Below are 25,666 nucleotides of genomic sequence, written 5' to 3'. Positions count from 1 at the left end.
AAGGTTTATATAGACAATCATGCATCTGCTTTATGAAAATTTTACTCATTTTTATTTTACAATATTCAAGTAGGTAGGTAGTTTTAATTGAAAGGCACCCTGGTCGCTTGAGATCTGCGCCTTTGCGTTTGGAACGATAAAGCTTATTGCTCCTCAATGAATATTCTCGTAGGTGTCGAAATACGACTCGGCTGTCGCGTAAAATTCCTATCGCTTTGCACTCTGACTTGAGTACGTGAGATGAGACGCACTGTGTAGTTATCAAATACATCGATTCCAATGAATTTCATATACTTGACCCTTGGTAAATTGTATAAGACGTGTTTATAGCTTTTAGCCTCTTCGAGAACGCTGTCCAAGTTGGGTTCGTTGACTTTGAGTACAATCAGGGCTGCCTCTTGTTGCTGTTCGTGAGTCAAAACGTAATCTCCGCTGAGTACTCGATTATAATATATACGATATTTGTAATGCGATAAACGTTGAACGAATAAGAACATCGCGTTAAATACACTTCGAACCATTACTTCGAATTCGGTGGAATTCTTAGCGTATGTTTGGAAATCCGCGATGGATTCCATGATATTTTGCAGATCTTGCTCGAAGTCGTAGATTACAATGAAATCATCCTGAACGTAATTATACATCCGAATACAGGCCTTATGAAACCAGTACAAGTCTGTGGGGTATCTGCGACGATAATAGGTGATCATAGCGGTGGAAAACTCGCTAGCAATTTCATAATTGGGTAGACGAGACTGGTGGAAATTATGAGGCTCGATTATCAAGAATCCTTTGCTTAAAAAATACGATAGCATAATGACGACATTTCGTTTACGATAAGTTCCTTTGTACGCTTCTTGCAGAGCTCTGATTCGATCATGATCCATTGTCGGTGGTTTTGTGATATTGATGTACTGATCGCTGAGTAAAAGCAGCATGTAAGTTCTGAACGTCGGTGCACTGGAAATAATCGGCTGTAAAAAATGAAACGTTCCTCTTTCGTGGTAAACGTTGGTGAGCATTTTACGTGACAAGAAATTCACTACGGATACCGGATTATATAGTTGCTGTTTCAAGTTCAGTGACCAATGCCCGCAGTACCAAAGTCGAGCTTGTTTGGCTAGGTCACCTTTAACGTCAAACCGATCGAATAACATTTCCACTTCGGTTTCGGTGAATCCGAAATGATCCAACATTGGGTGATTGCTATGTCCTACTCGACGTAGTTTGTATTCGAGCCAACTTTTGATCAAGTTTTTTCCCAGTCTGAATACACCCATCGCGATACCTCGATGAAGATACGGATTCTGTACCAGGGTCCACTTGAATAGAGATTCCAGAAGATCTAGAATCGGACCGTAATCGTTTTTATCCATATTTGAATTCTGTAGAGCGCTCTGTATGGGCGCATCGTGATCGTCGATCAAAATGAAAACTTTTTGTTTATACGTATCGTAGAGTAGCTCGCAGAGATAATTCAAACTTCCCGCCACATCCGTACTGTCTCTAGGATACAAGTGATCGGTGAATTTGGCCATTGTTATGGTATTGTTCTTCTTGCGATAGACATTCACAAGATATTTATGTTGCCGAAAAGCTCGACTTAAGACATGCTGCAGACGTCGTTTCACCTCCAAATACGAATTACCCACGACGTCTTTGAGACTCAGGTAAATCACCGGGTAATTCCCGAGGTAATCTTCGATCAACATTGTGTAATTGGAGATAAGTAAAGGTGCCGTGAGATACTCGAGTGGGTCGTTTTTATTGAACTGTACCTCGCCCAGAACGAAGAACCTGTAAATGGGGCATTTTAAATGACGAGGAAGACGTCGACCTCGCGCATTCACTCGAATTTCCAGGAAGTTTTTCAGCATGTCTAGATTCATGGTACGTCCCCATTGTTGCGGGCACAGTATGATCTCGCTTTCATCGGGGTTATTTAGCACGTCCCGAATAAACAACGTTTTGTCCACAAACACGCTGCTTTTGGTTACGAGATCTTTGAACGAAGTTGCTCCCATGCTAATCGAGTATTCGTGGAGTGGATCTTTCAGCGCCAGTGCCCATTGCGCGCATTGAGTCGAAGGTATCGATAACCAGTATAGGAAAATAATCGTCCCGACTGGCAGCATTTTTGTATGTATTTTACGACTAGGAGCCTTCAATGAAAAAGGGAGATCATCATGTTTTTTAAGGGTAGTTTGTCTGGAACAAAACGAAAACCAACTTATATGAAAATGATGAAATAATAGGTCACTCCGAAATTTTGTTAGGTACTTAGCTACCTACCTATTATTTATTCACAGAAAATGATAAGTGAAGTGAGGTAGAAAATTGTTCTTTCATTTCTCAGGTAAAATAAACGGTAGACAGAAATCGAGAAAGGATACCAAAATACACCCTCAGCAATAATTCCAGGTGCTGAAATTCATTTTTAGATTTTTGGAGAATTTTTAAAAATTCTAAAAGGTGCATTTAGGTATTATGAAAAAAAATCAAAATTTGATCAAATTAGCATAAGAAGCTGTAATTTGGTCTGTATCTTGTTTTTGATCTCTCGAGTCAATTGGTGATGATTTTGAACAGTTCTGCAGCCTCCAACAGACCTTTGGATTTTTCATTCTTCAAAAAAACGCTACCTATACTTAAGTATGGTGAAAATGAAATTCGCCCTGCCTTTTGCTTAAATTATCAAAATCTGCCTTTCTGCCAAAAATGGCAAAAAATTTCACGTTTTGTCAAAATTTTCAAATAGGGTCGTTTCTTGATAAAAATACTTATAATTGTCATTCTTATGCAAAAAAATTTCGGGAAGTAAGTATTCATTTTTTCCATAAGAATTACCCAAAATTTCCCTGTTTTTGGCCTCAAAAAATGCCAAAATAGCTCACTTTTTAACTGAAAAATCTTCCACCTTCAACAAAAGTTGCGAAAAAGTACTTTACCATTTTTTTGCCAGTATAAATAATTGTCAGGAATTCATACTATCTGCTAAAATTGTCATTCTTGCTTTTTACCGAAAATTTGTCAGAAATTCCAAAAGGTTTCACTTTTTTCGAAAAATCGTCTAAAAGCCTCGTTTTGTTTTACCTAAAATTGCCAAAAATTTCAAGAATTCCCAAAAGTTGCCAATTTTTGTTCAAGTTTTCAAATTTTCAACTTTTACATTTTTTTTTTCAAGAATTCAAAAAGTATTTACTTTTTTGCCAGAAATTTTCAGAAAAACATTCCTTTTGTAAAAATTGTCAATCTCATTTTATTTTGCCAAAAAAATGACTTTTTTCACCAGAAATTGCAAAAATCCTTACTTACTTTTTTGCCAAAAATGATCAAAAAGTCTATTTTATGATTTGTTTCTCCATTAAAATGTTCTGGCATCACAAAGATAGTGAATTTGAGTTTGTAGGTGCTGAATTTTATTTTAACCAAAGGTAGGATTTACAGGTTTTTGAATCTAGAAATCTTCTGCGGGCTCTAGAATGGTTCGAAACCATCACTAATCGACTCGAGAGGTCAAAAATAGCCAAAATAAGGTAGAAAAAAAGTTTCAGCCTTTTATGTCAATTTAATCTCTTTTTTTCATGAAAAATGCCTCTGAATTTTTATATGTAAATTCATTAAAAACAGATCTTGTACTCGATACTTTTCAACATTTATTTTATTATCACTTTTTGGCAGAAATTTCAAAAAAGTATACCTTTCTTGCTTGTAATTTCAAAAAGTCTCGTTTGTTGCCAAAAATTGATTTAAAAAAAAGCTTTTTCTTTTGCTGAAGTTGTCAAAATTTTGCTTCTTCGCTCAAAATTGTCAAAAATTTTCACTTTCATGTCAAAAATTGCTATAAAGTTGCAAAATACCTTTAGTCTTACTTTTCGGACAAAAATTTGAAAAAAAGCATAATTTCTCGCCAGTGATTGCCAAAAAGTCTTTTGCTTATTATTAGGTCTTGTAACTTTTTGGCATGCTTTTTGGTTACTTTCTTGATCTTTTTTGGTTACTAAAGTTATATAATTAGGGAACCTCTTGAGGTGTCACACTCCGATTTGAACGGGAACGCGATTTTTGAAAAGAGCATAGTCTAAAACGGTAAAACCTCCAAAACCAAATTTTCAGCTGCCCAAGTTCATTTTTCGATTTTTGGCGAATTTTTGAAAATTCAAAATTGACTGTTTTTGGCGATTTATGCAGTCCCAAAAGTAATATTAATTACCCAAATCCAAATTTCACCATTTCCAGGAGTCTCCAGCGCGATTTTTCAATTTCTCCAGAATTTTGAATTTGCTCCAAAAGGCGTGAATATGAAGTTGGGCAGCTAAAAATCGAGTTGTATATTACACTCGATCTGTTTAACGAGTTTATCCACATTTGAGCCGATTTTGAGAGTGACACCTTAAAGGTGGCTATTTGACCAGCTTTTTTAAAAATTACAAAATCCAAAAAATCAAAAGTTTCCCGTTTGTGTGGAAATTTTTGAAATTCACGCGAATCGCTGTATTTTGTCCGTAATTAACCCCCCAATCCAAATTTCACAATTTCCAGCCATTCTGGAGCCTCCAGCGCGATTTTTCAATTTCTCCAGAATTTTGAATTTGCTCCAGAAGGCGTGAATATGCAGTTGGGCAACTAAAAATCGAGTTGTTTATTATACTCGACCTGTTTAACGAGTTTATCCACATTTGAGCCGATTTTGGGAGTGACAGCTCAAGAGTGGTTTTTTGAGGTGTCACTTTCGCTCCAAGACGGCTGGAAATGGTAGAATTTGCGCTCCGGGAGTTAGTTCTTGAAGAAATACAGCGATTCGCACAAATTTCAAAAATGTTCTTCACAAACGGTTATCTTTTGATTTTTTTGATTTTTTAATTTTAAAAAAAGCTGGTTAATAAACCAGACTTGATGTATCACTCTCAAAATCGGCTCAAATGTGGATAAACTCGTTAAACAGGTCGAGTATAATAGACAACTCGATTTTTAGCTGCCCAACTGCATATTCACGCCTTCTGGAGCAAATTCAAACTTCTGGAGAAATTGAAAAATCGCGCTGGAGGCTCCAGAAAGGCTGGAAATTGTGAAATTTGGATTTGGGGGGGGGGTTAGTTTTGGACAAAATACAGCTTATCGCGTGAATTTCAAAAATTTCCACACAAACGGGAAACTTTTGATTTTTTGGATTTTTTAATTTTGAAAAAAGCTGGTCAAAAAACCACTCTTGAAGTATCACTCCCAAAATCGGCTCAAATGTAGATAAACTCGTTGATCAGGTCGAGTATAATACACAACTCGATTTTTAGCAGCCCAACTTCATATTCACGCCTTCAGGAGCAAATTCAAAATTCTGGAGAAATTGAAAAATCGGGCTGGAGGCTCCAGAATGACTGGAAATGGTGAAATTTGGATTTGGGTAATTGATATTAGTTTTGGTACTTATTTTGACCATTTTTGTTGATCAAGTACGTACTTTTTTAAAAAAAGCATTAATCGCCAAAAACAGTCAAAAATGAACTTGGGCAGCTGTAAATTAATTGGTTTTGGGGGTTTTAGACTAAGCTCTTTCCAAAAATCGCGGTCCTGTTCAAATCGGAGTGTGACACCTCAAGATGTTCCCTTGTTAGGTACTGTAAAAATCTAATAATGAATTTCAGCTCTTGAAATTTTCGTTTCTCTGATGGTGGTGTATTTTGTGATCCTCTTTCGAATCTACTTTGTACAATGCAAAAATTATTGTGCCAGTTGGGATAATTCCCTTGTTGGATAAAAAATTGAATGAGTGACATTTTTTGTGTTTTTTTCTGCGGTGCATTGAAAAGAAAAAAAGTCATTAAATATCAATTATTATGTTTAATGTTTCCAAAGCATAAGTATTTTATCATTTTGAATTTTCAAAAGCACATTTTCTGTCTCAAAAATCTACAAAACGCGAACTCGTCTAAAACGACAACAGACTGATATTGCTTGAAAAGCAAAAAATTGTGCCAACTAAGAATACAAATTGGAAAAATTTTATTTAAGAAATTATTCATGTTAGCTAGGACGATACTTTCGCTGATTTTCTCAATTTCTCGTGCTCTTTCATCAAATACTTCAAAACGGCGCCAAATTCCACGAACACCTCGTCGCGTTTCTCGTCCGTCCAACTTTTCCCTTGATACCACCAATCTTTCGATGGATCTGATTTCAAAAACTCGTCTCTCGACCAAGAAGGTACCGGAACTTTGAACTTGTCACATAATAAATACAGAGTCGTATTGGTCAATCCAAAATAATGACTCAGAGGATCGTGGCTCTTAATGGTATTTCTATCTTTGAGTATTTTATAATTACTCGAATCACTAGTCAAAGGCTCACTCGAGGTGACTAGACCGTGATGTAAGAAAGGATTACTCATAAATGTGTTCTTCAGGAATTTATACATGAGATTGTGTATTTTACCTATTTCACGTTTAGTTATCGTGTAATGCGATTTTAGGCAATTTATTGGTACGTCTTCGTTATCGATTAAAATTACTACTTTCTTTTTGGCGAATTTCTTAACCAGTTGTCCTGATAAAAAAACCAATGCTTCGGGAAGTGTAACGTTTGTGGCATTTCCCTCGAGAATACTTTTGAATTGATTCAAAGCATCAGGCTCTGGTTCATTCTGTTCTAGAAATTTCACCAAGTACGTATGTTCTTGATACGCTTGCCTGATCGCTTTCCATATTTCTTGCTCTATTTTCGAAACATCATGGGTGCAAATTTTCGAAAAATCCACCTTTATTACCGGCAAGTTACCTACGTAGGTTTCGATGATATCGTCATATTTGGAGATTTGCAAACGCTGTTGTAATTTCACCTTTTGACCATTTTCCAGTTCGATTTCGCCGAATTTGAATAATTTATAAATGGAAGCGTTGCGGAATTCGGCTTCTCCCATTGGATTCCCCTCCTCGTCGAGTGGTATTTGTAGAAAATTTTTATACATGTCGAGATTGATGGATTTACCAAAATTGGACGGAATAACGATTATATTGAGTCGATTCATTACGTCCAATGCTTCTTTGATGAATAAACTAGTGTCGACGAATAGATCGCTGTTTTGGACCAATTGTAAGAATGTTTTGGCTTCTAAATAGGTGCATTTGGTTAAGTCTTCGACGTTTTCTCTGATGGCCACATCGGTGTGACGTATTGGTTTATTGATTTGAGCTGCCGAAATGATTGGATTTGAATTTTGTAGTGTCCAGATACAGATCAAAGTGATTGGGAGTTTTATCGAGGTCATTGTCGCGATCTTGGTGAAATTGATTAATTCGACAACCAGTGAGAATAAATGAATTGAATTTACCTAAAACAGAAGAGGGATAGTATTTCGTACTGAGTTACTCATTTGTAGGAATAACCAATAATATACAATAAAGACAAAATTGGTGGTAGAACCAATCTGAATTTTTTTGCTTTGACCCTTGTCAAAAATTATATGTATTGAAAAATTCTATCCAAAACAAGGGTGCGGGGAGAGAGGAGGGGCCTTATTCACTGTCAAATATTTTCAAATTGTTTCAAAGGGTTCGAGAATTGATGCAATTGATGCCATGTTTTTTGATTCGGATAGAAACACGTTTTAAAACGTCATCTCAAAAATTTCCGAGGGACAAACTTTTTTGTAATTTATTTTGAAACTGAGGATTGAGGTATTGAGGAATTTTTGCACCGCTATCCCCTTCTGTAATACTTATATCGAATTTCCATTTGCGATTCGAATCGATTTAAATTTTAGCTACATAAATAAAGAGGAAAAATTTTCATTCGAAATCCTAATGAAATTAAATTTTGAGAGCATTTTTTATTTGCAATAATTCAAGTTGAATTACATTTTGGCCCAATGAATTTCGATGAGAATTTTTATTTGCAACTCGGGGAGGGGGGGAGTTGGCATGAAATTTTGTAACTTGAACAAATTTTGGGAAGATTTTTCATTTATAATTCAATAGAAATGAAATTTTAGCCCAATAAATTTTGAAGAGGATTTATTTTTCTGTTGAAATTGAGTTGAATTTATTGCAATAATTCAATAAGTTTTGGGGAGAATTTTCATTTTTCAATTCGAAGTCGTATAAATTTTGGGAAAAATTATCATTTGTCCTCGAAATCAAATCAAATTCTGCATGAATAAATTTAGGGAGGGAAGGAGGCATTTATCTTTGCAATCCAAATCAAACTTCAGTCCAAGAAATTTGGTGGAGAAAGGAGGACTTTGGCTTGGCGATTTTAGCCCAATAAATGGAAGAAGAGAGAAGTGAGGGGAAGGGAAAGTTTTCTTTTCCAATTCATGATAAGTAGAAATTTTCAAGTTTACATATTTTCATTTTCAATTAAAATTGAACCGAATTCTTATCCGATAAATTTGGTGGGGGAGTAGAAATTTTTCATTGCAATTTCATCAAAATTGAATTTTAGCCCAATTAAATTTTTCATTTTCATTTTCAATTCAAAATAGAAATAGTATTTTTTCCCAATTCATTTTGAGGAGATTTCTTATTCACGATCGAAATTTCAGTCGAATAAGATTGGGGAAAAATTTTCATCTGCTGTTCGAATCAAATCGAGTTTTAGCCCAATTAATTTGGGTGGGGAGGGAAGGGGAGGAGAAGAGGAATTTGTCTTTGCAATGTTATGAGAATTAAATTTTAACCCAATAAATTTTCGAAAAAATGTTCATTTCCAATTCAGAATAAATGGAATTTTTGCCCGTTAATTTTGAGGGGGTTTTTCACTTAAAATTTAAATCTGATTACATTTTTTGTCAAATAAATTTATGTGGGAAATGTTCATTTGATGTTCGAATCAAATCGAGTTTTAGCCCAATTCAATTTTGGAGGGGAGGAGAAGGAACTTGCCTTTGAGATGCTATTAAAATTGTTCATAACGCCAAACAATTTAAATTTTTGCCCAGTTGATTTTGACGAGATTTTTCATTGAAAATTTAAATAGGATCGAATTTTTAGGCAAATAAGCTTTTACGTAAAATTTTCATTTGCTGTTGGTTCGAATCAAATTCAGTTTCAGTTCAATCTAATTTATGAGAGGAGGAATTTGTCTCTGTAATTTGATTAAAATTAAAATTTCCTTTTGTAAATTTTAAGAAATATTTCCTATTCAAAAGAAATAAATTTTAGGGACAATTTTCATTTCCAGTTAAAATGGAACCAAATTGTACCATCATGATTTTTTGTGGAGGCTTTTAATTCATTGGTTATTCAAATTCGATCGGATTTTTAGTCAAATTAATTTTTGAGGAAATTTGTTTTTCCAATAAAATTGAATTTTAACCTAATAAATTTTATGGTTGTAAGGAAGTTGCAATTTACATAAAATTTAATTTCAGCTCAGTAAATTTCGGAATTGAATTTAGATAAATAAACTTTTGAGAATTTGTCTTTGCTATTCAAAACTAATCAATTTTTATTCTAAAAAATGGTAGGGAAAATTTTCGTAAGAAATTCAAATTGAATCAAATATTAGTTAGAAATGAATTTTGGGCAAAATTTCCATCCGCATTCCGCAATTTAGTCAAATCGAATCGATTTTTTACGACCTAGTTACGTATATTTTGAATAAAAAACGATTTTTCAGTTCGGAAAAGGGGGAGGGGGTGTTTGGAATTTATTTTGGTCTACAAATACATAGATGAACAATTTGCAATTTTAGAATCAACTGCTTCTATTTCTGGATTAATATTCAATAAACATAGAGTACAATTTTCAAATTTTGAAAAAATTCATGGGCTGAGTTCACTTTTTCATAAATATTTTGTGATCCAACTTTAGCGCTTCATCAGTATAATGAGGACGAAGAATTAGGTCATGGACCCCTAAAGGCTCACTATAGACTGCCATAACTTTGGATATAAGTGACAACTCCCACATGTAGTTTTCAATCCTCGCGCAATCGGATCCCATCAAGTGACTATAGGTCTTCGAGACTTCCTCTCGATCAAATTTGTATCCATACGAACAGTATAATTCGTCGAAACGCTAATTCCGACCAGTAGCAAAGTTTCCACATCATCATTGGCATGTTCATCGATAACAAATTGGTAAATTTCAGCATGAGCCATCGCACGCTCTGGCGAATCGTGCTTGTATTTCAATTGTATTATAGCTGCGTGCTTCTTTTGTCGATTTATCGCCACAATATCCGCTTTGAGTAACTTCTTATAGTATACTTCGTATTCGTACCAAGTTTCTTGTTGCATTCTCAAACAGATACAGTCGAATATCAAATTAACAGGGTGTTCTTGCGATGCGAAAATGTACTCATCGGATGGATTTATCTTACTGCTAAGATCAGACGCATTTTTATAAACGTTTTCTAAAGTTTTTATAAAGGTTTGAATATTGGAACTGTTGAAGTGACTTTCGATCACCTTTTTCAAATAGACTCCGGCCCAGTTGAAAACCAACGGATGGATATCGTACTCTTGTACGCAGTAGGCCATCATCCAACTGGCTACTTGATGTAAGTTTTCATTATTGGAAATGGAAACGGAATCCATGAATAGTTTATTCTGCGATGTTCCATTGGAAAGTGGATTGTTGGAGATCTTGGATAGGTATCCTTTATCGGTTAAATAGGTCATCAGATGACTTCCGTAAAGTCTGATGCCTTCCAAATCGTTTATCATGTATGGATAATGATGCTCGGCAGATACGATCATTCTGCTGAGCACTTGTAGAATATTATTCCTTATGGTTTGATTATTTCGAAGAACATTTTGAATGAAGGTTTCGCGATGACCTTCTTGTCGATGGCATTGCAAGCTTTTAGTTCGCAGAAACCAAGCTAAGGACCAAGGATTGTAATAAAATTTGCTAGGCTCTTCAAAGGCGTACCCTTTGTACCAATTGTGTGCTTTTGAAGCAAGTTCGGCGGAGATTCCAACCTGGTTGAAGATTTCCTGTACCGAAGATCTATTGAATCCGAAATACTCGCTGATTGGTTTATCTCGGTCGTTGACGTAGACTGTATAATTATGGTATTGCCATTGGTAAGCGTTGATTTGCAATACACCGGTGGCAATTCCGATATCCATGTGGAGATTTTGTCGTAACGCCGAGTCCACTATTTCAACCATGAATTTCATGATTTCTTTGAGTTCCTGCGAATTGTGACGATTACGTCGAAACAAGTGATGGATGAATGAGTCGTAGTCGTCGATCAAGAGGATGGGTTTTTTACGGAAATACGCTTCCAAAGTACAGCATAGAAGAATTATCCCATCGGGCATGTCTTCGTTTTTTGCTGTACCATGGAGCATTTGTTCGAACAAGAGTAAATGCTCTGAATTACGATAATGTTCCTTTTTCAGTTCCTGATGAATGAGATATTTATGCTGTTGGAAAGATCGTGATAAAGATTTGCGAACTCCCTCTCGGATGGAATCCAAGTCATCGCCGATGGCTTCTTTTAAACTAAAGTATACGACTGGGTATTTACCTTGATGTCGATCCACTAATACGGTTTTCTTGGATATCAGCAATGGCGATTGTAATTTCCTAGTGAAGGTATCATTGTACACTATTTCACTGCGTTTGAATAATCGATACGATGTTGTATTCTCTCTGGGTAATTTATTGCCATCTTGATCTACCTGAATTTCCAAGAAGAACTTCAGCATGTCTAAATTCATCGTTTTGCCCCATTTATTCGGGCAAACGAGTAAAGTAGTCGCGCTCGTGTAGTTCTTCAAGACTTCCTCTATGAATAAACTTGTGTCTAGGAAAATCTTACTACCTTTCACCAAATCCCAGTAAGTGCTAGCGCCAATGATTATGGTTCCGTTGATACCATCTAATTTATCAACTCCTTCTTTTATGGCTAATGAGGTGTAGACTTTTGGACGCTCGATACGTTCTGAGCTGCTTTCATCGAAATATTCTGAGCTTTGGTCGAGATCTACCGAATGAGTGGTGAGAAGAAGGATGATTACAGTGTAGGTGGGAAGTAGTTGAAATAAATTCGTGATGGGTATCATTTCACCTACAACAGAATAAATAGTGTTGCTCCATTATTGATGACGTTTTCATGTGATTTTGCTGTTGAAGATTTGGAAGTTTGGTAGGTACTAGGTACCTAGTACCTACATATGTATGTCTTGATATGTTGAATAGAACTGAAAATTTAGAGGTGAGTTTTTAAAATTTTCTACGAAAATCCGTCCGGATTATATGATCTTGTTGTCGAGGAAATGATTGATAGTCTTGTATTGAGTTCTTATACCTACCTACTCATGTGAAACAGTCTATTTTAAAATGATTTAGTTAATATTGAAACCTAGACCTACATCTACGAAGTTACCTACCTATTCTCAAGACTTTTTGAAGCAGAATTGGCAACCGAGAGAGACAGTGCAGGGCAGTTTCTAAAATTATATTAGCAAATTCCAAATAAGCTAAAAGTCTGAAAAATATCAGAAAATTATTTTTTGAAAAATTGATATACCTAATTTTAGCTGTTCAGTAATTTTTTTAAGTTCTTATTATTCAGATTTGGTATCTGAAAGTTCACTTTAATATGTACATAATAAATAAAAATTTAAAAGATTATCTAAGTAGGTAGTAATTTTTTTTCAAGTTTTCAAAAGTTCAACATTGTAAATGATCATTTTTTAAAAATTGGAATATCAGAGAATGTGGCATGATAACATTGATCATTTTTGTTTTTAAAAGTCATGCCCAATACATAAATATGAGGAGTTGAACAATTCTTTTTCCAAGTTTTCAAATCAGTATGGCTTTCCAAGGTCGTCGTCGTTTGTCTGTCGACCTTTCTGACCTCTTAAGGTCACTAATCAACCTCTCTAGCCAGTCACGGTCGTTTGTCTGTCTGATTGCCCTCTCGAAGTTGCCTGTGTTTCTGTCTTCCCAAAGTTATCTTTCTACCTATCTGTCCTCTTAAGGTCATTGACCTATCTATCTGGCTTCTCAAGATCGTCTGTATTTCAGTCTGACTGTTTAAGGTCATGAATTCGTCTATCAGGATTTCCAAGGTCATCTGTGTGGCCTCTTAAGGTCATTGAACCGAATGTCTGACCTATCAAGGTCACTGACCTACCCATCCAGCAGCTCATGGTCAACTGTCTGCTTGGCTTACCTTTCCAGGTTATCTGTTTGCCATGTCTGGCTTCTCAAAGTCGCTAGTCTACCTGGCTCGCCTTGCAAGGTCATTAAACTGGCTGTGTGGCCTCTCAAGGTCGTCCGTCCTTTTAGTTCTTTAATCCACCTGTCTGGTTTCTCAAGGTCGCGACCACTCTGTGTAGCTTCCCAAGGTCGTCTGTCTATCTGTCTGGTCTCTTCAGATCATTGACCTGTCTTCCCAGTGTCTCAAGGTCATATGTCCGACTTCTTAAGGTCATTGGCCCGTCTGTCTGGCTTCTTAATGTCATGTCGTCTGTTTTTCTGTTTGGCCTCACAAGTACATTAAATCTTGTGTATCAACTCTCAAGGTCACTGACCTAGTCTCTCAAGGTGGTATATGTGTATTTGCATGTCTAGCCTCTTAAGGTCATTTAGACATTGACCCATCTGGTTGACTCTGCAAGGTCATTGAATTGTCTGTCTGGCCTCTCAAGATCGTCTGTCCTTTCAGTTCTCCAATCCATCTGTCTTGTTTCTCAAGGTCGTGACCTCACTGTGTGGCTTCCCAAGGTCGTCTGTCTACATGTCTGGTCTCTTCAGATTATTGACCTGTCTGCCTGGTTTCTTAAGGTCGTTGACCTATGTGTCCAGCCTCCCAAGCACGTATGTTCGACTTCTTAAGGTCATTGACCCGTCTGTCTGGCATCTCAAGGTCGTCTGTTTTTCTGTCTGGCCTCACAAGTGCATTGACCCTTGTGTGTGGACTCTCAGGGTCACTGACCTAACCTCTCAATGTGGTCTGTTCGCCTGTCTGGTCTCTTAAGGTCATTGACCCATGTGTCTGGCCTTTCAAGGTTGTCTGTCTACCTGTCGGGCCTCTCAGATGTTCAGTAATTTTGTTTCAAGTTTTTTTTACCCGTTCGAGGCTTAAGAATTGAAATTTGAAAATTATAATTTTTGTGCCTTTTACATGCACGCGTTGCTCAAAATTATAATTTTTTTTCGAAAATATTGACCTTGAAGGTCTGAACACGACGAAATACATACCTACAACAAAAAATACGCGTTTATTGAAATACATACCTACGTTTTCAATTTTTCTGAGCATGTTGCGCTGAAAAATATGCTAATAAGTATATCCTAAAGTATAATTTTTTGAGTTTAGGGTGAGTTTCGTCCAATTTGCTGAGCGTATGGATTTTACCATCTTACCCTTAAAGACTAGCACATTGTGTCGTAGAAGAATGGATGTCGAATAAATTGCATACCTATTCACAATCGGAGTGAGTTCCCCGTAAATAACACCCCGCGCTTCTGTATTTACGGCAAACTGTGTATGCAATTTTATTAACACCTTTGACTGTCTTCAAACCTATTCCATTGTGTATTCAGGACAGAAAGCAAAATCGAGTGATCGGATTTCTTTCAATTTTTTTTACGAGTTCCTTTTTCGATAGTCTGCCTGAATTTCCATTTTAACCCTCTATGATATTGGGGGGGGGGGAATCTCCCAATTTTCACGTTTTGCAAGTGAAACATTGAAGGTGCATATCTCAAAATTATTTGAACTTGGAGTTAATCTTTTAGCAGTTTTAGCGTAGTTTTTGTGAGATTTGATAGCCGATTTAGAATAAGGTATCAAAATTTGAAATGCTCAACTTTCAACATTCAGACTGACGTTGGAAGTTCGACTTTTTGAAGGTTCAAAAGTAAAGAACCACTATTTCAGCACCCTCAATTTTAATACTATTAGTAACCCCATTTTCACACATTTTTTGAAATGAAACCATCGTTTGAAATTCGACTATCATATTATCAAATTCTTTTAGGAGGCCTCCTAGTCAAGTTCGGCTGCCAAAAAATTAGTTTTGGAAGAATTCTTGGATTTTTCTTTTCATTTGCGGAAGTTTTGGCTGAACCCTCATTGATGTAGGTACTAGGTAGGTACAGGTATGTACATCAGATAAACTTGAAACAAAAAAATGTATTCCATGTTTTGATTTTAAAAACTTTAATAATTGTTTTGGTAAATACTTTGTAGTTGAAATTGTTTTTGTTCGAAAAATCAAGCATCTTCAATACAGGATTAAGGTACAATATGAGAATTCAGTACGGTATTTCGCGATATTCTCACCCTACTTTCAGGCGTCACGCTGATTCCGACAAATTTGACGAATTTAATCCTTTGATATTTGTGAAACATTACCGAACACTTGTACGCCTGTTCTAAAGCTTTCAGGTCGCTTTTACCATGATAGTTTATGACAAAAGCTGCCCCATACCGGTCCAGTGAATTAGTCATCATGACGTCTACGTGACGCGTATCGTTGTAATAAGCTAAGATATCAAATTTCGATAAAATCTGCATTTGTAACGAAACGCAGTAAAAAATTGTATCCATGTGGTTTTCGTATGTTTGCAGTTTGGATTTCGTATTATTGGGAGCCGTTAAGAATTTCATCTGTACACGATGGTGGCACTGTTTGTACAAATTGGTCAACGATTCTTCCAGCACTTCGACGTGAGTCAGAGCGTTCGTGGAACTATTGACCAAATTCAATAAATGATACGCAACCTGGTGCAGTTGATCATCGCTGACGTTGTAATCTCGTTTGAAGCAGTTCAATAACCACGTGGCCATCTGGTAGGCAGCTTCGCAATTCGCTATTTCGGCTTTACCTACGAACTTGTCGTAAGGCGGATGTCTGAGTATAAATCCGTTTACAAAAAGGTACGTATTGAAGAGACGATCCGTGTGTCTCATTTCGTATATGTCTTGAAAAGTAAACGGTACCCGAGTTTCTATAAATACCGTTTGTTTACTGATCAGTTTCAGTAGATTGGCTCTGATTGTCGAGCTGTTGGAGACGATGGTTTGAATGAAACGGTCGTCGAAGCTGTCGTTGTTGTAGCATTCGATTCTATCGTACTTGATGAAGCTGGCGAACGAGAGAGGATTGTAGTAATTCATCAAATCGGACGTTGCTTTGAATCTGTTATACCATCGGTACACTCTTTCGTGACGGACGGTGCCACTGGAAAAAGTATGGTATATTTTACGACCGTTTAAATCACTGAATCCGAAATATATCCTCCAAGGGTCGTCTTTTTCGGCAACGTATCGTCTATTGAATCCTCTCCAGTAGTTGTGTTTCAGCTGCAACCTACCAGTTATTATGGCTCCTTGGATGTGGAAATTATTGGTGAAAACGGACGACATGAAACGATCTATGATGGTTACGATATCTCTGCAGTGGAGTCTGGTGAAAGTATCGTATTGCAAGGCGCTGTGCATAGGTTGATCGTAATCGTCGATTAAAACGAAAGGTTTGGTATGGAAGTGTAAATGAAGAGCTTCGCATAGAAACGCCAAATCACCCTCTTCAACTCGGGTCGTTTCGTTCATTATCCTTTCGATTGTCTCGTGATGTATTTGTTTAGCTGTCGAATCTACGATGAAAGCTCGCTGAAAGTAAGACTGATTTCGTATCGCGTTATATAAATATCTATGTTCTAAAATGGCGTTTTTAACAGCGACGTTGAACTTTTCCTCAATTTTATCGACAGATTGATCGATGACGTTGCGAAGAGAGATGAAAATCACGGGCTGTTTGCCTTGATAATGGCGTAAAAGATCCGGATGATCGGAGGCTACTCGCAAAGGTTGCAATAACTTTTCAACGGTACCGTTAGGCCGAATAATTTCACCTTGATGGAATAATCTGTAGGCGAAATCATCTTCGTTTGCATTCTCAGGTATACCGAGTTCGTTTACTCTTGGTTCTAGGAAAGTTTTCACCATGTGTAGGTTCATCGTTTTGCCCCATTTTCCCGGGCTCAAAATCACATTTATTAAAGGGTTGATTAAGAAATCGTATAACAGAAGAGAATTATCTACGAATATTTTACCATCGGTTACCAAGTCTTTGTAGCTCGTGGCGTTCAGTTTTATCGCGTCGAGATTGTGTTGTTTACTTTGCTTAAAAGCTACGACCGGCTTTAAATGGTCACGTTCGTTGAGCTCGCTGTAGACTTGAGAAACCGATAGTATCGACGTATAATAAAGTATTATTCTGTTTAGGTCGAAGTTCAACATGGCCGGTTGCAGACATTTGTCGATCTAGAACAGAAAGCAACGTCCTCTTGAGTTTTGGGCGATTTTAAGCGAAATTCGTAATGTGAAAAGGGCGTTTTTTGATGTCATTGTTGTGAAATGAATTCCCATTCCGTTAATAAATGGTCTTGTTTGGATTTCAAAATATAGACGAGAGCTAACAAATGTCATGCATTTTCAGGTAAACATTTTTTATCTTCCTCGGATTATTCTGGGGAAGTGAAGTTTTTTCGATGGATTGAAATGAATAGATTGATTTTTGTCGAATCAGGTGCCTATTTGAATTTCCAAGAGAAATCTCCAATTAGAAGTTGTTCCTTGGATTCCAGTGAGCAGAAGGTGCATCTACGTAAAATGCTGCGATCGATGATACAAATAATCTGTTTGAAAGCAATTTACTTTCATTGAAGACTGAAGTTGAATATCAGCAGAGTTTTCGCGAACGTATTTCAATACCTACCTACTTATGCTGTTGAACAATGCCTATTTACTATTTTTGGGCATAAAAAGTAAGTTGATCGCTGTTCAATTTAATGATTTTTTTTATTCGTGTTATGCAAATTGTTGAATATGCGGAAAACTTACAGAGAAATATTTTTTAAGCCACATTATCCTATTATAGAGATTAGATTCTTAATGATTATAATGATAGGCGATCTGAATATCGAAATCAGAATTTAATTTGATCATAGCTGCAAGAATAACTTCTTTGATATTTCGAAATTTCGACATTAATGTACATATTTGACTCCTGGTTGGTTTTTGTTGAAATTACTAATTACTATACATAGGTATACTTAGATAATGCAAAAATTATAATTGCAAACACTAAGTACGGTTTTCATTTAAAAAAAAAACAAAAAAAAAACATAAGGACTGCATTTAGGTTATTTACACGATTTGTAAATTTAAAATTTGAATTATCAGAAGAGATATGTACATTCAAAAGCAAAGCAACTTTTCATATTGTATTCGTTATTCAAGCTGCTTCAAGTAGGTTCATAGTTTGACACGAAAACATATTTTCTAAAGTAAAGTAGGAACTTGATGAAATGCTACTGTACCTGTCTAGTCTTCAATAAAGATGAAAAATCTAACAATATGTCCGATACATCACGTAAAACTTGAATTTAAAAAAGTAACATTTGTCGCTGAATATTTTATAAAGTACCGCGACAACATGATTGCTCCTTTGGTCAAATAATAATGTTCAGTGTGAGTTCTCCTCGATTTTATTACCGTCTGGCTCTGTATTGTAGGTACCTACATGAAATGTAGGTTGGTAATACGTGCGTATCGCTTATCGTCGATCATCGAATACTCAACTCGGCGGATTAAATTTTGACTTGGAATTATCTATTCAGTTTTGTTCTTTAGATTAGGTATTGATCGTTCGAGCCGAGATTGAAATTCATCTTGAAATACGAGTATGTACATATGGTATATCAAGTAGGATCACTCATGATAACACGAAGTTCCAAAAAATGAGCAGATGAAATTTCAGAGAATCGTTGTGGAGGTTTTTTTGTGTTTTATTTTTAAGAAACAATTTCAAAATTTGATCTAAACATGTGGGGGAGGGGAGGGAGGAGGCGAGGCTCTATTTTTAATCGAAGTTCCAAAAAATATGTTAACAAGGAAATATTTTGAACTGGCACTTTCCGATTTGAACAAAACCGAGGTAGCATAGATCGAAAGAGCAATGTCCTACATCCTCTGTTAATTTTTGAAAACTTGGTGAATGAACTTTTTCACAAAATATGTACCTATTATCATTTTTTTTTTAGTGAAGTTGACCAATGTCGATAATTTCTGCAACATCTACTTATCAACTAAGTATATTTACATTGTTTTGGTCATTGTGGAGCCTCCTGCGAGTTTTCAATTTTCTACACAAATTTCAAATTACTTTGGAAAGATTGAAAATGAACTTATTTCAATTTCAGAGCAATTGAAAATCTTTTATTTTTTTTACCTGTGATTAATGCATTTTTCAAGATATAAAAAAAAACTTACAAGGGAACCTCTTGAGGTGTCACACTCCGATTTGAACGGGATCGCGATTTTTGGAAAGAGCATAGTCTAAAACCCAAAAACAAATTTTGAGCTGCCAACTTCATCTTTCGATTTTTGTCAAATTTTTGAAAATTCAAAATTGACTGTTTTTGGCGATTTATGCTTTTTTTTAAAAAAGTACGTACTTGATCAGTAAAAATGGTCAAAATAACTCCCAAAACTAATATTAATTATCCAAATCGAAATTTTACCATTTCCAGCCATTCTGGAGCCTCCAGCTCGATTTTTCAATTTCTCCAGAATTTTGAATTTGCTCCAGAAGGCGTGAATACGAAGTTGGGCAGCTAAAAATCGAGTTGTATATTACACTCGATCTGTTTAGCGAGTTTATCCACATTTGAGCCGATTTTGAGAGTGACACCTCAAGAGTGGTTTTTTGAGGTGTCACTCTCGCTCCAATACGGCTGGAAATGGTAGAATTTGCGCTCCGGGACGTTAGTTCTTGAAGAAATACAGCGATTCACACAAATTTCAAAAATTTCCTCACAAACGGTTATCTTTTGATTTTTTGGATTTTTTAATTTTGAAAAAAGCTGTTCAAAAAACCACTCTTGAGGTGTCACTCTCAAAATCGGCTCAAATATGGATAAACTCGTTAAACAGATCGAGTGTAATATACAACTCGATTTTTAGCTGTCCAACTGCATATTCACGTCTTCTGGAGCAAATTCAAAATTCTGGAGAAATTGAAAAATCGCGCTGGAGGCTCCAGAATGGTGGGAAATTGTGAAATTTGGATTGGGGGGGGGGGGTTATTTTTGGACAAATTACAGCGATTCGGAAACTTTTGCTTTTTTGGATTTTTCAATTTTGAAAAAAGCTGGTCAAAAAACCACTCTTGAGGTGTCGCACTCCCGAAATCGGCTCAAATGTAGATAAACTCGTTAAACAGGTCGAGTATAATACACAACTCATTTTTAGCTGCCCAACTTCATATTCACGCCTTCTGGAGCAGATTCAAAATTCTGGAGAAATTGAAAAATCGGGCTAGAGGCTCCAGAATGGCTGGAAATGGTAAAATTTCGATTTGGGTAATTAATATTAGTTTTGGAACTTATTTTGACCATTTTTACTGATCAAGTACGTACTTTTTTTAAAAAAAGCATAAATCGCCAAAAACAGTCAATTTTGAATTTTCAGAAATTTGACAAAAATCGAGAAATGAGCTTGGCAGCTGAAAATTTGGTTTTGGGGGTTTTAGACTATGCTCTTTCCAAAAATCGCGGTCCCGTTCAAATCGGAGTGTGACACCTCAAGAGGTTCCTCTGTTACCTGTTAGTTTGATGAAAGTGAGAAAAACAATCGAAAATTTTTAATCCCCTGAAATTGAAATATGAATGTATTTTGATCTACAGATGAATTTTGTTCGGGCGGGTAACCTGGAAGGTGGTTCAAATTTCTAGTGTTCCTAAAATGACAAGAATCAATTTTTTCGTAAAAATTAAAAACCATGGAAAAAATTGACAAATTTGGTCCAAATTCAGGTTGATGATGTAGTTAGACGTCGTTCGTGATATAGATTTCGAGAAAAAAATGTTTCGGCCAGAATTAATCATTGGGGGGGGGGTGAAAAAAATCATTTTTTCCTGTTTCTTCCTCTATAAAAAATGCTGAAAAAATGTGTTATAGATCTAAGTAAGGTATATCTACGTAATACATATATATTTTTGCAGATTGCAGCGCTGAAAGTAGTGACCAAAAGTGTCTTTTGAAAACTAAAATTACGCGTTTTGCAAAAAACTAAAGATATACCAACTTGAAATTTTTTTTTAAATTTTAGATTCAATATTAATACCTCAAGTCTCCGGACCACAAATTCAATTCAAATTAATTTTGAATCAAGAATAATAAGAAAATGATTTATTCAACAATTCAGGTAAAAATACTGTATAAAATGAAAGGTAAAAAAATACTTAATAATAGTTGAGAATTAATACTGATACAGTCATTGGAAACATATGGTAACACTGTTGCTAAATTCTGACATTGACTCGGAACCATTCGTCGGAGCGTTCCATTACTTGTAATAGCTGCTATACAAATTTCAGCCTCTTTCTGCAATGAAAACATGGCAATAAATTAAAATGTATGTCAATCACACGTCTATCGTAAGTGAAAGTACATATAATGATAGCTTACAGTGATGGCAAATCGAGGCTTGACGATTTCATTTCTCGAATCGTATAGTAGATTCTTTTTGTAGAAGATTTGTTCAGGGTTAGTTTTATTGATAATTTCTAATTCGAAATTTGCTATATCTTCTTTGTTTTTAGGAACATACCAGGATATGATCAACGTTCCGTCTTTCGTCCTTGAGGGGAAAAAAACAAATTGAGTTCATATGTGAGTTGGAAATTGGATAACATTCAGTTTTTACCTTAATTATAAAAATGTAGGTACCTAACTACCTACCTAGTTATTTCGCGGAATTTCACATCCGGTGTAATTTGAAAATCGTGATTTTGATCCAAAGTGAAATTATCACATGGCATTTCTTCTTCAGGTAAACCGTAAACGGTTACATTGGAGGATGTTTCGTAATTGATGCAGGCGAACGATTTCCATTCGTCTTTGGCTTGAAGTTGCGAAGATAACCATCGTTGAAGTGGTCTTAAATTACAGTTGCATAGGACTGGATTTCCTGTGGGAATCATAACGTGAAGATCGCTGTTTTCAAATTCAAATACGTGAGTTTTAGATGTTAATTCATACCTGAATACAAAATGATGGAACCGTTTTCTATCAATTTCATAAATTCGGGTGCAAAAATCGTTAACTGATTATCTCTGATGTCGAGTAACTTGAGTTTATTTTTTTGTTTGACTATAGATGATATGGGCAGTTTGTTTAGGAAGTTATTGGAGATCTTGAAATATGTTAAATTTTTTGGCAGATCGAATCGTAATGAAGAACTTATGGTGGGGAGCTCGTTGTATGATAAATCCAACGAAACGATCGACGTCAAATTTTCCAAGACACCTGTAGAAAGTTGAATACATAGGTATGTACATATGTAAGACGAAATTGATAGGTATTTCAAGAATTAATTAAGTAGGTAGGTAACAATTAAGATACGTATTTCATACCTTCTCGAATTTCATTAATGATATTATGACTTAGATTCAAATGAAGTAATTTTTTCAAGGAAAATGTGAAATCGTTCGTCAAAACTGGTATTTGATTATGGCTTAAATCAGCTGATCGAATAGTTTGCGAAGTTGGGAACGAATTACGCGACAAAAATGATATTTGGTTATAACTGACGTTCAACTGAAAAATAAGATGCACACCAATTTGATTAATTTCAGTAATTTCATCAACGTTGCATTAGATTCAGATTCGACTTACTGATTTCAGTGATCTGCAATCTTCGAAAATACTCGCGGTTTTATTGTCAATAGATTCTAATGTGTTTTGAGAAAGATCCAGGTGCTCTAACGCTACCAACCCTGTTTGGAAATCAATCAGCATGAAGATAGGTAAAAAATTAAGAATTCCACGATAATGATAATTCCAACTGAAATTACCTTTAAACGCTGCATTAGGAATATAACTCAACCGGTTATTTCGCAGGTATAATTCTCGAAGTTGTAACATTCCGATGAATGCCATATCTGCAATCTCGCCGATTTGATTATCGGCTAAATCGAGTTCAAAAACCACAGGCAAGTTTCCAAAAGCAGATCGATCCAGTTTTGTGATATAATTACCCTGCAAATACGTCTCGATTAAGTAACTTGGTTATTATATTAGCCTAAAATAATCTCGTGTATTCTATTAATTTACCTTCATGTTTAGGTATCGTAAAGATGTTAAATCTTCCAAACTCTCGATCGGAGGCACAGTTATGTTATTATAAGCCAAATCCAACCGTTGTAATGCTAATAAACTCGAGAAAGCTTGCTTCTCCAGCGAATCGCCGATCAAGTTGTTGCTCAGATCCAGAGATACCAAGGTGTTCATCGTAGGCCATATTTTTCCCGGAGTAAGGTAACTAATATAGTTACTGCTGAAGTTCAGGTGCAGTAGCGTATTGGATAAGGTGAACATTTCTTGTATGGCGTTATTACTTATATCTAAATTTTGTAAAGAGATCAAAAACACGAACGAGTCTTTTTTCACGGTACTGATCTGATTATCGCGTAATGAAAGCTCCAGCAAAGTGGGCACTTTGCCGAAAGTTCTGGAAGTAATTTCTTCCAGCATATTAATACTAAGGTTCAAGTATCGAAGACCGAATAGCACTTGGAAACATTCTGGAGCAATTTTCTTGATGTAATTGTTGCTCAAGTCGATGGTATGTAATTCGTATAATTTAGGGAATGTGTTTTTCGATATCGTTGTGATCTGATTGAACGTCACGTTGAGTATTTTCAATCCTGTCATGTTTGCTAAAGGAACCTAGAGTTTAAAAAATTGCATATTATTGGGTGAAAAAATTCGTTTCATTTACTAATTGTTGTAGAATCGAAGCTTACTTGCGCTAGATCTGTCAAGTTATTGTATTCTAAATGAAACTCTGTTGCGTAAGTTATCTCATCAAATGCGTAACGTTCGAAGCCAGCGATCTGATTGTGAGACATGTCCAAATTGGTGATATTGGCGCAGTTATCGAAAGCTCCTCGTTCTATGGCGGAGATTTGATTATGCGATAAATTTATGTCTACCAGGTATAAGCTTTTGAATGCCTGTTTTTCTATTTTAGTCACCAAATTTCTGGATACATCGATCGACTGTGCAAAATAATACCGAAACAATTAGGTAATATAGGTAGGTATAGATTATGAAATGTGTGAAAATTTCAAGTAATCTAACATACCTCAACGTATCTTAAATCGTTGAACATTTGATAATCGATTTTAACGAGTTTATTTCCAGATAGATCGATGGTTCCGATACGAGTAACAGAATCGAATGTTCCTCGTTCAACTTGAGTGATTTCATTATTCTTTAAAACCAATCGTCGCAGCAGCCTCAGTCCTTTGAACATGTTTCCATCCACCTTGCGTAATTTATTATGGCCCAGGTTTATTACTCGTAAAAGTGTGTTACGAGCGAAACTTCCCCTGAAAAGTCACCAAAATGAGTCATACATATTTCAAGTAGGTCGAAAATTACCTGATTATCGCCTTGACTCACCTTGGTATTTCGGTTAACTCGTTGTGAGATAGATTTAAATGACTCAGTTTGGTGAAATCGGCGAAATGCGAGGTGTCTATTTTTTTAATAGAATTGAACGACAGATCTAATAATTCCACTTCTTTCAACCCTTTGAACTGGTTTCGTTGTAGAGCTGATATATTATTCGAATGTAAATCGAGTGTTTTCAATTTCTTAAAGGATGGAAACGTGTCTGGACTTAACGATGAAAGGTTTCCTTCGATAATAGAAAGTCGTTCTAAGCTCGATTGTAAAGTAGCGGTGAAAGTGTCGCCGGATAAAGATGCGATGGTGTGGTTTTTTATTTTTAAAATTTTCAAATCTGCTACATTCTGTGAAAATAGGTTCAAGAATTAAAACCTTAAAAGTTGAAATATTAAAAAGCAGGAGAAAATGAAGTCTCTTACGGTAAATGAAGCGGTTGGTACTTTATGAAAAGCAGCATCGATGAAATTAATTTCTCTTAAAGATTTACCAATACCCAAGAATACATCTTTATGTAGGTCGCTCAGGGGTACACTTTTCAAATTCAGCGTTTTAACGTTCAACGAGTACAACAGGTCGCCATAAATATGAGCTATAAGCATATGAATCAGAGATATAATCTTTAGGTCGACTTTTACTTTCAATACTTTCATGAATAAGATTTTAACTTACATATGTTGCAGGAAAATATGGTCAAGTCTTCGATAGGTAATCGAACAGAAGCCAAGTTTGTGAGACCGATTGCCAGCGATGCCAGATTGGAGTTCTCGCACCAAACGGTGATTCCGATATCATTTCCTTTGATACACGAACAAGGATGGAGAAAAATTCGGTTTTTGGGACAGGCATACTTTGGACCTGGTTCGACATATTCGCTGGTAACCCAAGTATGTAATATGAGAGCCCAAAAACATACGGAAAAAATCCTGTAAAACAAAGAATTGCGTTAAAGAATTGAATAGAATAGTGTAGGTATATAAGTAAATCTTACTTACATGGTTTTTTAAACGATAGTGCTTTCAACATCTCCATCAATAGAATATTACTATGTATGACATTTAAATTCATATGTATAATTTGTTATAGTTATGAGCTGTTGAATATGAATTAAAATTAAAAATTTACGCTTAAAATTATCCAACGATTAGACGATAACAGCGTGAAAATAATGGAAATTGTCTTATCATTGAGCGTTACATATCAAGTATTTCTCCCT

The 25,666-nt window shown here is 35.7% G+C and overlaps 2 protein-coding genes and 1 long non-coding RNA gene across 4 annotated transcripts; 1 reads left to right on the top strand and 2 right to left on the bottom strand.

The window, feature by feature from the left end:
- Positions 1 to 24: 24 nt before the first annotated feature.
- Positions 25 to 18,606, bottom strand: LOC135843902 (uncharacterized). 2 transcript variants are annotated; one of them, XM_065361951.1, is made up of 2 exons: positions 18,294 to 18,571; positions 25 to 2,208 (listed from the first exon to the last, which is right to left on the bottom strand). In XM_065361951.1, the coding sequence occupies exon 2, from the start codon at positions 2,133 to 2,135 to the stop codon at positions 144 to 146; it is 1,992 nt and encodes a 663-aa protein (XP_065218023.1). In that variant the 5' UTR covers positions 2,136 to 2,208; positions 18,294 to 18,571; the 3' UTR covers positions 25 to 143. The 2 variants fall into 2 exon arrangements, with proteins under 2 accessions (XP_065218023.1, XP_065218022.1); XM_065361950.1 differs by lacking the exon at positions 25 to 2,208 and adding an exon at positions 7,331 to 12,018 and having other exon boundaries at positions 18,294 to 18,606.
- Positions 17,231 to 21,182, top strand: LOC135843905 (uncharacterized). Its single transcript, XR_010558407.1, has 3 exons — positions 17,231 to 17,410; positions 17,501 to 17,738; positions 21,086 to 21,182. It is a non-coding gene; the product is annotated as an uncharacterized LOC135843905 (long non-coding RNA).
- Positions 21,150 to 25,615, bottom strand: LOC135843898 (toll-like receptor 7). The gene is made up of 14 exons (XM_065361941.1): positions 25,446 to 25,615; positions 25,123 to 25,376; positions 24,873 to 25,042; positions 24,445 to 24,797; positions 24,125 to 24,371; positions 23,784 to 24,038; positions 23,092 to 23,706; positions 22,833 to 23,016; positions 22,654 to 22,754; positions 22,392 to 22,575; positions 22,018 to 22,284; positions 21,718 to 21,946; positions 21,445 to 21,616; positions 21,150 to 21,360 (listed from the first exon to the last, which is right to left on the bottom strand). Coding segments are annotated over exons 1-14 (3,216 nt in total). The 5' UTR covers positions 25,448 to 25,615; the 3' UTR covers positions 21,150 to 21,177.
- Positions 25,616 to 25,666: the final 51 nt, after the last annotated feature.

Source organism: Planococcus citri, chromosome 4, assembly GCF_950023065.1.
Source record: "Planococcus citri chromosome 4, ihPlaCitr1.1, whole genome shotgun sequence".
NCBI lineage: Eukaryota > Metazoa > Arthropoda > Insecta > Hemiptera > Pseudococcidae > Planococcus > Planococcus citri.
Note: the sequence above shows the minus strand (reverse complement) of the source record. Positions and strands in the feature narration are given on the sequence as shown.